The 15,444-nt window shown below is 33.2% G+C and overlaps 1 protein-coding gene across 1 annotated transcript in view; it reads left to right on the top strand.

The window, feature by feature from the left end:
- SLC25A48 (solute carrier family 25 member 48) overlaps nucleotides 1-15,032 on the top strand; it is a 771,594-nt gene extending 756,562 nt beyond the window's left edge. Inside the window, exon 7 of the mRNA XM_044069895.1 lies at nucleotides 14,994-15,032. Within this exon, the coding sequence (XP_043925830.1) occupies nucleotides 14,994-15,032 (39 nt within the window). The remainder of the gene's footprint in view (nucleotides 1-14,993) is intronic.
- Nucleotides 15,033-15,444: the final 412 nt, after the last annotated feature.

The raw sequence follows: 15,444 nt of genomic DNA, 5'->3' as shown, positions 1-15,444 counted from the left end.
ATTTTCATAGCTAGCTTTAGAGGATTTGATGAGGGAGCTCAGCTTTTTGTTGAAGCTGATAAGGGAGTTTTTCCAGTCTTGGGACTTCACTTTATTTCTCATCAGTTTCCTCCTTCTGTTGTAGAGTCTGTTTATGACAGGGGACCACCAGATTGGCTTCCTTTCTTTGGAGGAGAGAGTCTTGGTTCTATTGGGTATGGCAAAATCCATGCATTTATGTATGTGTTCATGCAGGGCATTAGTGTATGATTTGGCAATCATGCAACTGTTCTCCAACTTCATGGATACTGTGAAGTTAGCCACCTTGTTTTTAGGTGCCCAAAGTTTGCTTTGGAGAAGATTTTCATGGTGGTTACCTTTGCGCGGGGTGGGAGGGATGTGGATTTCCAAGGTGATTAGTTTGTGGTCGGATCAAACCAGGGAGGAGTTGACTACTGGTACAGAGCAATGGTCACCCATGTTAGTAATAACCAGGTCAAGGATGTTGCTACCTCTAGTATGAGCTGGTCCTGAGCACTGGAATTAACGAATTCCAGGAAACATTGGTCAGGTGTATTGGTACATGAGTAGTTTTCCCAGTTAATGAAGGGGTAGTTGAAGTTGCCCAGTATGAGAGTTTTAGGTTGGACCCTAATAATCTCAAGGGTGCTTAGGAACATGGAGTGTGAGTCTTGGTTCATGGTTGGGGACCTATAGCAGGCTACGACCTGAATTGCTGTCTTACCCAATGTTAGCTGCACCTGAAGTATCTCTGATGCATCATCTTGGGCTACCAGTCTGGAGGTGTGCACATCATTTATGAATATGGAAACACCACTGCCTTTGCAGCTTTGATCCAAGTTCTGGGGCTGAAAGGTATGGAATGAGGTATAGCTTGGTAGTGCAAAGGTGCTATCTGCTGCCTTGAACCAGGTCTCTGTTACAGCACAAATGTAGATGTTCTGCATTTTAAGGAGTGCTTTGAGCAAGTGTATTTTGAGATTTAGACTTCTAGCATTGAGCAGCATGACCCTCAGATTGCATTTGTTTGTAACTGTCAAAAGGTCAAATTATGTTATCACTGTTGTTTCTTCAAGCTGCAGCTTCGTAAACTTGTTAAAAAGTATCTAAATAGTCTCCTCCACAACAGAAGTTGCCTCTAGTGAAGAAAAAAGCATTTTTGGCAAGAAGTTCAGACCTTAAAGTGTTTAGAGTTTACAGAAAGCAAAAAAAAAAAAAAAAAAAAAAAAAAAACATTCAGGCTGCCTTGTCAGTGCATGTCATGAATCTCCACAATGAGAACAGTCACACAGACTACCAGTTTCCTAACTATCATTCTTTCATATAAACGTTCATATAAAAACAGCTATTTAGAAGTAACAACAGCTGCCTTAAATCTGAAATCATATTATAACATTTCAATCATTTACCCACCAGGCCAGAGAGAGAGAGAAAAAGGAATCTGGTATATAAATATATATATATATATATATATATATATATATATATATATATATATATATGAAACTTATATTTATCTATCTATAAAACACCATTAATGTACTGTATTAATGTTTAAATGCATCTAAACAAAGAGTCTAAAACATCTAGTTAGAAACAGTAATCAGAAACACCTTTTTACCCCACCACTGACCCACTAGAAAAAAGGCACTTTGGTATTAAGTCAAATTATACTATTACTGAAAAATTAGAAGACATACATCATTTGTAGTTATTTAAAAGGGAAAAGTATGTAAAGTACTTATAATGGGGAAAAGAGAGAAAAGGAACATTGGTAAAAAAAATAGGAAGAAAGGAAAGAGAGAAAGTGCTACTTAAATGATTAGTGCTATATGTAATTAGAAGAAGTAGATATAGAAAGGAAAAGAAAAAGTTATTAATAAAAATGAACATTACCTTACAGCATAGAAACTTTCCAGAATCAAATATATTATGCTTGATAAAACAAACCATTTTAAAATTCAAAGGAATGTATTCATTTGCCCTTTAGTTTCTTAGTTTTGTTTCTTCCTTCCTTCACGCATTCATTTTTTGTTGCCTGTCTCTTCAAACTCTAGGATGACCATTCCATTTCTTCTATGTCCCACAGTATTTTCTTCTTTTGGATAAATTCTACCACTTCTTGTAGGGAATCAAAGATCTTCAGTCTTTCTGGCAAGGTGATTTTTATTCTTGCAGGAAAAAGAATTTGAGCTTTAATATTGGCATTTTTCAAGAACTTAATTAGAGGAACACACTTCTTTCTTCTGGATATGACTGGAGATGTGTAGTCATTGTCAAACCGAATAACTTTTTCACCCATCTTGATAGGGGAATTAGTCCAAGTTGATTTTAGTGCTAAGTCCTTGTCTTGCGAGGAAAGAAATCTAACTATTATAGACCTGGGGTTAAATGAACTCAGAAATGAAGCTGGATTTGCCAGGTACCGATGAGCCCTCTCAATTCCAAAAGAGATGTGATTCAGGCATGTTTAGTGCTGATGAAAACCACTTATTGAGGAACTGAATCATGTTAGCACCCTCTTCTTTCTCATGAATTCCATATATTCTTATGTTATTCCTCCTTGATCTACTTTCAAGGTCTTCCAGTTTCTCAATCAGCCTGGTGTTTTGTTTCAGGAGAAATTCATTGTGATGTTCATTTTCTGTCACTCTAGTATCTAGGTCAGTTATTATTTCCTCTAAGGCAAGAATCTGTTCAGATTGTTTTTTACTATTCCATTTAGAAGTTCCAGTTGTTTACTGCATTCTTGTTTGACAATATCCATTTTGTTTTCAAATTTGTCCATTTTTAGTGACAGTATTTGGATGTTTGTTATTATAAGATGTAGTTCTTTCTTCACTGCACTCTCCTGGTGTGGGTTCTTCACGTTGCTCATGTTTTTAGTGACAGCTCTTGGATGTTTGTTATTATAAGATGTAGTTCTTTCTTCACTGCACTCTCCTGGTGTGGGTTCTTCACGTTGCTCATGTTTTAGTGACAGTTCTTGGATGTTTGTTATTATAAGATGTAGTTCTTTCTTCACTGTACTCTCCTGGTGTGGGTTCTTCACGTTGCTCATGTTTTAGTGACAGTTCTTGGATGTTTGTTATTATAAGATGTAGTTCTTTCTTCACTGCACTTTTTAGTGACAGTTCTTGGATGTTTGTTATTATGAGATGTAGTTCTTTCTTCACTGCACTCTCCTGGTGTGGGTTCTTCACGTTGCTCATGCTTTAGTGACAGTTCTTGGATGTTTGTTATTATAAGATGTAGTTCTTTCTTCACTGCACTCTCCTGTGTGGTTCTTCTTCACATTGTTCATTGTCAGTGTCAGTTTCATGTTTGTTATTATAAGATGTAGTTCTTTCTTCACTGCACTCTCCTGGTGTGGGTTCTTCACGTTGCTCATGTTTTAGTGACAGTTCTTGGATGTTTGTTGTTATAAGATGTAGTTCTTTCTTCACTGCACTCTCCTGGTGTGGGTTCTTCACGTTGCTCATGTTTTTAGTGACAGTTCCTGGATGTTTGTTATTATAAGATGTAGTTCTTTCTTCACTGCACTCTCCTGGTGTGGGTTCTTCACGTTGCTCATGTTTTTAGTGGCAGTTCTTGGATGTTTGTTATTATAAGATGTAGTTCTTTCTTCACTGCACTCTCCTGGTGTGGGTTCTTCACGTTGCTCATGTTTTTAGTGACAGCTCTTGGATGTTTGTTATTATAAGATGTAGTTCTTTCTTCACTGCACTCCTGGTGTGGGTTCTTCACGTTGCTCATGTTTTTAGTGACAGTTCTTGGATGTTTGTTATTATAAGATGCAGTTCTTTCTTCACTGCACTCTCCTGGTGTGGGTTCTTCACGTTGCTCATGTTTTTAGTGACAGCTCTTGGATGTTTGTTATTATAAGATGTAGTTCTTTCTTCACTGCACTCTCCTGGTGTGGGTTCTTCACGTTGCTCATGTTTTTAGTGACAGTTCTTGGATGTTTGTTATTATAAGATGTAGTTCTTTCTTCACTGTACTCTCCTGCTGTGGGTTCTTCGAGTTGCTCATCTCTAGTAGAAAACTTCTTGACAGGAATAATTTAAAAATTCTCCTGACTATGTATTAATTTTTAGAAAATAATAGAGTCTATGTTAATTTAAATTTTAGTATACTTTTAATTAGATTTTTTCTAAAAATTAAAGTATATTTCCTGTCAGGATATTAAAATCTAAGCAGAGCTATGGATTTCTGCTGCTATCAGACTGGCATCTTGGCTTAGTCTCAACTTTCATGCTTCTTATTCTTCTAAATATACATGTTGATGCAGAACCTCTTGTTCTGTTAACTTTGTAAGTGAAAGAGCGAAACAGAGACATATTTAAAAATGTCTCTGATATTAGACCTTTGTCTACTGTTATCTCTGATTGTATCACTGATTATTGAATACAGTAGTTCAGAGCTATGTAGATGGCCTACAGTAATAATGCTAATGTTTCTGGAATTTTGAATCATTAGAAGATTGTTTAAAATAGTTTTCTTGCACCTTGTCATATACCTTTTTCCATATTTTGGAATGCCCAGTTGGGTTCTTGGGTTCTTTATTCAACACCAGCTTCATAGTTACTATCTGTCACTCTTCAAACATCATGTCAGTTGTACAGCATCACTCATTCATTTATTTTAGCTTTTAACAAGGTGAGTGAGCTTGTCCAGGGACCTTTTCAGCCTCCTCCTTGGCCAAAGGCAAAATCAATTACATATTTAGTAAGTATACATAGCATGGTAGAAAAACTGATTAAATTATAACATAGTAAGACAAAATATGTACAAATTGTATAACTATACATAACAAATATCTAGATATTTACAAAGGAATAATGTATAAGTCATTTATATTAGCTGTATAACAAGAAGGAAAGCATTAAAAAACAATTACTTATAAAAAAGAAGTTCCATTAACAATTAAATAACTGAATAACCTTGTAGTGGGGTTGCAACAAAGAGCAGAAATGTATTGTGAATTTTAATGGTTATCAATAAAACATCTTGATTGTTGTAAGATGTGAGATTTTATAGCAATAACCCACGCCTGGGTGTGGGTAATGCTGGATTTACCCACGGTTGGCATGGTTTGGTCACGAGGGCGAAGCCCGAGTGGCCAAACAAAGCCAACTGTGGGTAAATCCAGCATTACCCACACCCAGAAGTGGGTTATTATTATATTAACGACATTATTTAAGAAAAAAAATAATTACTTTTCTTAAATAATGGCATTGTATAATGCCTCCTTGCTACCCTTCTGCAGCAGACTGTCTGGTATTCTGTGTCAGCTCATGTACTGCGCAAGTGTATGCCTATGCAGTACATCAGAGCTGTGGGCAAAAGCAACAGAGAAAGCAAGATCTCCATTGCTTTTTACTGTTTCGCTATGTTAAATGGGTTTAACATAGTGGGACAGCTTTAAAAAAAGCAAGGGAGAATGTCCATTGCTTATTTTAAAGCTGTCTCGCTATGTTAAACCCATTTAACATAGCAAGAGAGTTTTGAAAAAAGCAACGGAGAAAGCAAGATCTCCTTTGCTTTTTACAAACTGTTTCGCTATGTTAAATGGGTTTAACATAGCGAGACAGCTTTAAAATAAGCAACGGAGATCTCTGTTGCTTTTTTTAAACCTATCTCACTATGTTAAGCTCCTTTAACATAGCGAGACAGTGTTTTAAAAAAGACTTATACTAATGGAAAAAGTCCGGGCGACCGGACCTTTTTCCATTAGTATAATTCGATTTACAACATGCAAGCTGACCAATCAGAGTGCACATTTTGGAATATTAATGTGGGGTCATGGTATAATAGATGTGTTTGAACTTGAAACAGAGTTGTAGCTTGTCTTAACTCTTCTGTTAGGGATTTCCAAACTGAGGGTAAAAACTTGGAGAAGGAGTTTTCACCAGTGGCCAACTAATAGGTAGGGCCCATGTAGTAGTAGTAGACTGTCATGTCTCCTATGAGAATATTCAGTGGAATAGAGATATAGTTTATGCTTGAGTGGAATACAGTAGGAATTATAAGAATGTTAGAAAACCAAGATACTAAACAGGAAAGATGACCTAAGATGAATGGAGAGCCAGTTGGATTTTGTTGGTGGGGTACAGATGTTCCAGTGTGAGAGATGAATCAATGCATTCTCTCTCTCTCTTTTTTTTTTTAATAAAGAGGAGTTTAGATTGGAGCTGAAAGCAAAATGAGGACACCATGTTCAAGTGTGGAAATGAGAACATTTTATTGGCAGACAGAAGATTAAAAACATTTGCGTACCGGTTTTAGTTGCCGGTCCATCTTTTGGAACTGGAGTCCTGTATGAGGATGGAAGGAATGAGTGTGGTCAATTTATTTATTTTTAATGTTTTCTTTTTTCCGTCATCCCCTTCTGTCATTGTACTGGCATGTCCCTCGTGCTCAGACTGCACCAGTCTACCAGCCACTCTATGACCCCCCCCAAACGTATCAGGTATTTTCTGCTGGAATCAAGGCTACAGGATTCAACATGTCAGAGCTTCTGTCATGGGGCAGGGTCTTAACTTATGGACAACCCATTTTCCTTCCATCAATTTTTGTGACAGTGTATTATGAGCCCTGCATGGTTGCGCAATGTGTGCTAGTGGTGTACCTTCCTGCTTGTGCAGCAGTTCAGCCAGTAGTCTTTCAACCCACCAACCATGCTTCCACTACCAACATCCCTGGCCTCCACTAGAGATCATTTCCAAGGAGCCCACATACCACATTCTCCCTGGGATGGGCACACCCATACCTCCCTGCCTCTCTCTCAGTTGCATGAGCCACTAATTGAACACAAGTCACTTGTGCTTGAAGTCAGGGCTTTATCTCTTTGTGCTACCAGAACGGCATTTATTTATTTATTTATTTATTTATAGCCCTTTGTTTACTGGAAAGTTCGACTGGACATGTATACCCATTTTTAGCAGACATCCAGGGAGAAAAGCTTTGAATGTAATTTTACATAATTACAGAGAATATTTATAAATATTTAACAGTGAAATAAAAAAGTTCTACAGACTTGACAATGTTTAGTAAAATGCAGTTACAGAGGAATGCATTACAGAACTAAACAGTTATGAAAGAATGAAGAATGTAAATACATTATTTACAGGATGTTAGCTAAGAGGAGGAAAGGATATAGCTGGAGATTAGAAGTACTGGAGTGTTGCTGATACATAAGTTAGTGATTAAACTGGAGGTGTTCTATTTACAAAGTGAAAGGTAAGGAAGAGGAAGATAGTAGAGGAAGTAGGAAGAGTAGATACAGAGAAAATCAGAGGATGAGCAAAGATAAGATAAAGATGGTGGGTGTTGGGAGGAGCTGATGAAGGATTCTGGAGAATTCTATGTCTTCTGATATAGTAGTTCCATTAGACAAAAAGACAGATAATAGTTTTCATTCTTGATATGATTTAAAATTTTTTTTTTCTCAAAATTTTTTTTATTAATTATATGAATAGCAAGACAATTAAAAGATTATACATAACAAGAAGGCATAAATGAACATATAACAATTCATCTAGTGATAACAACCTTCATGAGATTTTGATAAGTTATTTAGAAATAAAACATACACCATATGTACACTATATACAAGTTAGGCAACCTGAGAGAAAAAAAAAAATATATTTAACATTAACTATTTAATATGTTTAGAACCTTTTCTAACACAACCTTTCTAATAGCTTTTTTTTTGGACTTCCACCTAAGTATCTTTGAGCATCAATAAATTTAAAAGTCATTTTCTGGAAAGTAACCCATTTTAATTTAGAACGATCCATCCAATTTTGTATTATATAAAGTTTTAGTAATGAGCAAATAAAAATGATAACATGAATATCAACTTTTGAAAGATGAATCAATGGAATATGTAGAATAGCAAATTCCCACGTCAACGTGGATTTTTGATATCCCATTTTCTGCAGTCTGACTTTCAAAGATGTCCACAATCTGTGAGAAAAATGACAATACCATAGAATATGAAGGAGGTCTGCTTGGGGATGAGAACAGCATGAACACGAAGGGGACTTATTTGGGTTAAATTTGTTTAATTTGATTGGGGTAAAGTAGGCATCATTATTAATCATTAATTGTGTGTATGCTAATTTTTAAAAGGGATAAATTCCTTAGTGTGTCTAATAGCCAGGACTTTCTGAGATTCTGACAATTGGGAATTATAATTCAACCAAACATTAGATAAAAGACAGTTGTGGTCCATCATTAAAGAATTAATTAATTTATATGAGTTTGAGACCATTTTATCAGATGATGAAAGTATTTTGATAATCGTGTTAAGGTTTTTCAATTGTGAGTCTATGGGGACCAGAGATACAAATTTGTTTTTAATTATTGCTCTTAGTTGTGTAAGAATTGGTGAGTAATTCTAGTTTACATTCAATAACTTACGCCAGTCAGATAAAGGCAAGTCAAGATATTTCAAAACATCTCCTACTTTTAGATTTTTAATTAAAGGATAGTTTGTTAAGTTCAAAAGTTTATTGTCCAATAATATATTTGGGTTTAGATGAATTGGCTGAACATGGTGCGAGATCTTTTCTAGTTTACACATTTTGAGTAAGGTTTGGAAATCTCTAATCTTTTGTTTAAATACTGTAGATATATTTTTAATAAATAAACTATCCAGAGAGATAAAGGGAATAGCTTCAGGATTTAAATTATTAGAAATGACATAATTATACCATAATTGCATCCATAAAGAGTGATTTGGATAAGAAGTGTTATTGAATTTAGAGATAGTAAGAAGTTTATTGGATGAGACAATCAAATAATAGAGATAAAGATTAGGTAAACCCAAACCTCCCTTGTCCTTCGAAAATGCCAATCTAGAATAGGAAATTCTAACAGATTTAGGGAACCATATGAATTTTGCCAAAGCTTTATTTACAGACTCAAAAATTTTTTTGAAATTATCTGATCAGATGATGAGAATTGGTAAAGAAATTTAGGCAGAATATTCATTTTAATAATGGCCACCCTTGAAAGAAATGAAAGGTTTAGATGCTTCCATCTGTCCATATCAGACAATATAGAGTTCCATAATTTATTAATATTATTTTGAAAGGAAGATTTATTATTGTGTTCTAAATTGATTGCTAAATATTTTATATTATAAGTAAACTGAAAATGATCGTCTGGAAACAAAAAAAGATTTGTGTGCTAAATGATTTAAGGGAAAAATATGAGTTTTTGTAGAATTTAAAAGATAGTTGGAAACCAAAGAAAAATAATCAATAGAATTCATTATTTTTCTGTAATCAGATAATGGAGTTTGAAAGTAGATTACTAAATCATCCATAAAAGCAGAGAAATGAATATTAGTATTAAGAATTCTAGGGATGTTATGAAAAGTATTTTGAGTAATAAACAATAGCAAAGGTTCTAAGTAAATGTTGAAAAGAAAAGGGGACAATGGACAACCCTGTCTTGTTCCTTTAGTGATCTTTATCGAGCAGAAAATTGACCATTAATGTATAGTCTAGTAAACATATTTTTGTATAAAACTTTTAAAAATTTATAAAGAATAAGGGAATATTAAAACATAACATAGTTTGAAATAGAAAGTTCCAACATACTCTGTCAAAGGCATTTGATGCATCTATAATCAAAGCATATATAGGGTTTGGATTTTTCTTAATGAGATGAAGTATAGTCTCTAAAGATAGAGTATTATCCCAAGCATGTCTCTGAGACATAAAACCTGATTGATCTGACGAGATAATTGAGGGTAAAATCCGTTTCAATCTGTTAGCCAGAATAGATGACAGAATCTTAATATCCACGTTAATTAAAGAAATGGGTCTATAATTTACTGGGTCAGATTTATCTTTATTATTTTCTAGAATTAGAATGGTTTTGGATGTGTTCCAATGAATATCAGAGATATCATTAACTCTTATATGATTGTAAACTTTAAATAGAAAGGGAAGAACTACCAATTTGAAAGTTTTGAAAAATTCTGGAGTAAAACCATCAGGTCCCGGAGATTTACCCAATTTAAGATTATCTATTGAATCCGAGATTTCTTGTACCGATATAGGGGTAGAAAGTAGTTTTTGCTGATTATCATTAAGTTTAGGGAACTGCAAAGAGTCTAAAAAGAGTTTTGAGTGATTATCTTTAACAGAATTAGAAGAACCTGAATATAACTCAGTGTAAAGAGAGGTGAAAAGTTGAATAATCTCTTCATCAGTATTATATAATCTGTTATTATAAGATAAAGATGTAATATTTGGATTTCTGAAGTTAACTTTAATAATTCTCGCTAACAATTTAGATGGAACCTGGGCCCTTTCTGAATATGAAGCAAGTAGCTTTTGTTCAGCTAAGGAGAGGTTAATTTGGTGAAGTAGAATTAAATCTTTCTCACAATCAAAAATTTGTTTTTCTAAAGTAGCATCATAGTTCAGACTAAGATGATTTTCCAACGAAGAAATTCTTGATTTTAAGAATTCCTCTTTCTTAAAGTATTGTTTTTTGAAAAAAGCAGCTTTACTAATAAATAAACCTCTTAATCTTGCTTTACATGCAGCCCATTGTATGTCATAAGGAATGTCTGATGATTCAAGACTATTCACCATTTCATTTAGGATTTCTGAAGCTTGTTTGCAAATATCTTCATTTGACAATAAGTTATTATTTAAGGTCCACTTATTAAACATAGTTTTATTTTGATATTGGGTTTTATGTTCAATTTTAGTGAAATTCTTGAGTGATCCGAAAAGAATCTGGGTTCTGTAGTAAAGTCCACAATATATTTTGAAATATAATCTGAAATTAGAAAGAAGTCTAATCTGGACCACGAATGATAGCACTTAGAATAATAAGTATATATATCATTCTTGTTTATCTTTTTAACAGTGCGGAGGGGATCTATTAAATTATATTCTGTCATCAAATCATTTATAGCCAGAGTAGATTGAAGATTATAGGTGACAGTGGACCGCGAACGATCAATTACAGGGTTTATAACTGCATTCCAGTCACCACCCACTATAATATGATGATCCTTATAGGATGCAAGAATATTGTAAATTTTTAAAATGAACGAATGTTGTGAATTACATGGGCCATATAGATTTAAAATTAATAAGGGTTTGTCCAAACCAGCAATAGAAGCGGTAAATAAGCACCACCTCCCCTCATCATCAAATTTCTCATCAATAATATTCCCAATGAATTTTTGTTTAATGATTATAGCTACACCTCTGGAGTTAGATGAGTCACCTGAAGCTATAATCTTTTGATCCATTTTTTTAACTCTTTATTCCAATCAATACGTGAAATATGGGTCTCTTGAATAAAACAAATGTTAGCCTGTGATTTAAAGATCATATGAAATAATAGTGACTTTTTCGCTTTATCTTGAATGCCTCTAACATTCCAAGAATCTAAAATTATGTCAATAGGCATATTCTACAAGTATAATCATTATTGATGCTATAAAATTGAACTCAAGGTGCAAATCCAACACAACATTAAAAAGAAGAAAAAAAATAAAAGAAAAAACAGTCTTTAAGTATTCAAGCAAGTCATCAAATAATATTTGTTGAAAGAAAAAGAAAAAAGTTTTTTTAAGAACCATGAAATGTATAATAATAACCTTTATCCTAACCCTAGTGCCTACCCACCAATCCCCCTGTGATAAAGGAAGAGCAGAAGAACATGAAAAAAACATTGTAATTATAGATAATAATAACCTCAAGTTAGAATACAAATTACTCAAAGGAAGCCTAACATAACATAAAGTCCGAGTAATACTACTAAAAATATATACAAAATTAACTAATTTCAAGACATCCAACATGCTTAATCCCTACTTCTAATACTAATCTAAAGCTCCTATCCTTAAATTGAAATTTATAGTGATTAAATGTATTTCCTCAAGTATTTCAAGAGAAAGAGAAACAAGTAAATAATAAATAAATCACACTCTGCTTAACTAGAACACTCTATCATAAGAAGTAATACAATTAAAACTGAAAGATATGTAAGATAACATATATAAGTATAACAAAACCAACTGGTAACATTATAATATAAGTAAATAAGCATAGCATTACTGAACTAAAGATAATAGTCATGCACTATCTACTGAACCTTCTTTAGTACTTTAGTGATAATTTCATTAATCAACATGACCATTAGTATGATAAAAGCACTAATACCTGTAGAATGAGTATTTAGTTATAGTTCAAATAAAGCAAAAAACAACTACCAAGCAACCATATCTCAAAATGAAAAACAATTCAGTCTGGAGATGCATCTATTAACTAGATAATAATAGTACATGAACTATTCAAAATGAAATATTATAAGCTGTAAGGTTTTAACACTAGTTAATATACATGAATAAAGTATAATTATATTATTAAATAGTAACTTAAACAGCATCATATATATTGGACTGATTGTACAACAATGTGCATACATATAATTTTAAATCTACTTTTTGAATATTTTACTAATGACTCTGTTAGGTTATATAGCCATACTATTCTTCTAAGCTATAGATGTAACATAGCAAAACAACATGAAAAGACAAGGCTTTTAAAGTAAACATTTTGAAAATCTAATTAAAACAGAAACAAGCAAGCTAAATGCAGTAAATCTAAGGGCTTAAATATATACATGTAGATTCAGTTAATCATATTAAAGATAGTTATTTCAAACCTTTCAAATAAGTAAAGGCTTTCTTAAACATAAACTACTAATCATAAATATCACATCCAGCCTCTGAGAAGAGAGAGAGCAGAGAATAGAAAGAACATGAAACTTTCATATGAACAGGTATACTTTGTAACATTTGTCAAATTAAACACTTCAGTATAATATAAAATATTGTATGAAAAATATTCTGAATAGGAAAATATGTTCATTTCTTTACACATCCTTTAGAATTTTAATATATAAAACTAACCTGTTCATTTGTTTCCAGAAACATTTTCACTCTGCTTTATGAAAGTAGCAGCTTGCTTTGAAGTCATGCAGACACACTAAAAGTCACTGAATATATTATGTGACATGAATCTGTTTAAATTTAAAAGCAACCTTCATTTATGAAGAGAAAACACTTTAAATAATAGCCAGATCTATTAAAAGTTAGTGCTATTGAATACTTGTTGAAAACAAGCAGACTTGTGTATTTGAAACTGTCCTTCTTTCCTCACAAATGTTGACATCACCATCCATCTCAGAGAGACTGTAGTGTGCATGTTCATGCAGAGCATCAGCTGGAACTCTGAGGGGAAGATTTTCTTGCTAGAATGTTGAGATGGAATGTTTTTCCCTCCAAAAATCATTTAGCTTACACAGAAGGCTGTAACTCCAAAGCTTGTAGTAAAATTAACATATTATCTATTTACACAGCAAGCATATGTGAGAGAAAGAGAAAAAAGTAAATACAGGAATTTAAATGCTTCTATTAATCCACACAAATCTAACAAGCATATATCCTGTCACTGCACACTGTCACACCAAATCCATCATGTGTAAATTACATGACAAGTTCTTAAGGTAATATAATTATGTCACACCAGAATTACAAATCATGTAACACAAATACTGTCATATTAAAGAAAAGAAAAGATCAAACCTTATTGTAGTTCTTTAACAGTAGAATATTAAGATACAGTGTCAGGAAGCTTTTAAATGTTTTAAGAAAAATGTCTTTTGCATCTTTAGGATCTGAACATACAAATCTTTTGTCATTAGCTGTGAAAGACAAGGTATTAGGATATGCCATTCAAATCTAATCCCTCTTTTTATCAAGTCAGCACAATAGGGGCTAGTTTTTGTCTATTTAATTTGATCTGTGCAGGAAGATCTTGGGAAAATGATAGTTTGTGAGACTTCCATATGAATTGTTTCTTTGTTTTAGCAGTTTCTAGGATCTGGAAAGTGTCTTGAAAGTTTAGTAACTTAGTATAAATTAACCTTGGTGTGGAAGAATCTTGCTTTGTACGCAGTGCTCTGTGTGCTCTCTCTACAATTATAGATTTTGAAGAAGCTTCACAATTTAACAGTGTTTCAAAGATATTTTTAGTCACAGATAACAAGTTTTTATTGTCCTAAGATTCAGGTAAACCACGAATAATGATGTTATTTCTTCGACTCCTGGCTTCCAGATCCAATATTTTAGCTTGTAAATCTGAAACATTTTTATCTCTAGATTTAAAGTCACTTTCCAATAAGTCTGTTTTAACCTCCAAAGCTAAGATTTTATTTTCAATAGTAACAATACTATCGTTTATTTGCTTTAAAGATTTACTAAAGTCTGTAAACTGTTCTGAAAAGTTTTGTATAGCACTTTGGATTGGTTTTAATGCTATTTTTAGTTCTTCTAAAAGGAAATTTGAGCCATTTAAATCTTTATTACTTACATTAATAGTTTCTGTAGGTTGTCTAGATGACTTCAGTCTTTTTGAACCTGAATCTTTTTCAGGAGAGAGCATTGAAGTATATTTGGCCTTTGTAGGCTGAGTCTCCATGGAGTCAGATTTTGTAGCCATGCCCAGAAATGGAACGCAGTTAACAGGATACCAGGAACCAGGAACAGACTGGAGCAGTAGGAGTCCCAGCAGCAGAGAGACCAAGAATGTTCTGAGGTAAAATAAATCCCAGGATAATAATTCCAGAAGAAAAAATAATCCAAATGCGTAGAAAAAGATTTATAAAATCTTTTAGTATAAAAATTTGAGGAAAAAGGTTGATGTATAGTTGTAAAAAAAACCAAAAGTTAAATAGCTGTGAGGAGCTCAGAGAGTAAGGACTAGACTAGTCGGCAGCCATCCTGGAAAAAAAAAATGATTTAAAATTAATTTTAACAGTCTGTATTTGCTTTAGCTAAGGTCTTTAAGCCTTTTTTACTGATTCCAATACACAGTTACTTGCAATTTTGCTGTTTAAGTTATCTAACTGTTATAATTAAATAGTAATTTTATTCTTATGTACAGAGTGTATGTCAGACTAATTCAGGACTTGTTTTGCATTAAAGGAAAACTCCACCCTAGAACTAAAAAAAAATGTTTGTTTTCCACTCTGTTTCCTGACCTATTTCAACAACTCAAAATCACTGTAAGTGCTTATTTATAATTTTAGCCTGTTTTCCACAACATGGCTAACAATGGGGCTTGACGTATCAATGTGATCTTGTACTCCCTCAAGCTTTTCTCTTTCCCATAATACTTTGTATGACTCAGGCCAGACATAAGGAAGTGACTTTGAATTCCCATTGACATATAATGGGATTTGGGAGGGTCACTTTTATTTTCTTTACCTTCTGTAAAAGGACTGTTTCGTTTCTGTCTCTCATCACCCTCGTTTATGTTTGCCTCAGACCTTGATTTATACTATATTTAGAAATTATCAAGTTACAGCCAGAAAAGTAACTAAAATGCAGGTCTT

The sequence above is a fragment of the Protopterus annectens genome, chromosome 4.part0, assembly GCF_019279795.1.
Source record: "Protopterus annectens isolate FY-2018-M chromosome 4.part0, PAN1.0, whole genome shotgun sequence".
In the NCBI taxonomy this organism is placed as follows: Eukaryota; Metazoa; Chordata; order Ceratodontiformes; family Protopteridae; genus Protopterus; species Protopterus annectens.
The sequence above is the reverse complement of the archived record's forward strand: the minus strand, read 5'-3'. Positions and strand labels throughout refer to the sequence as shown.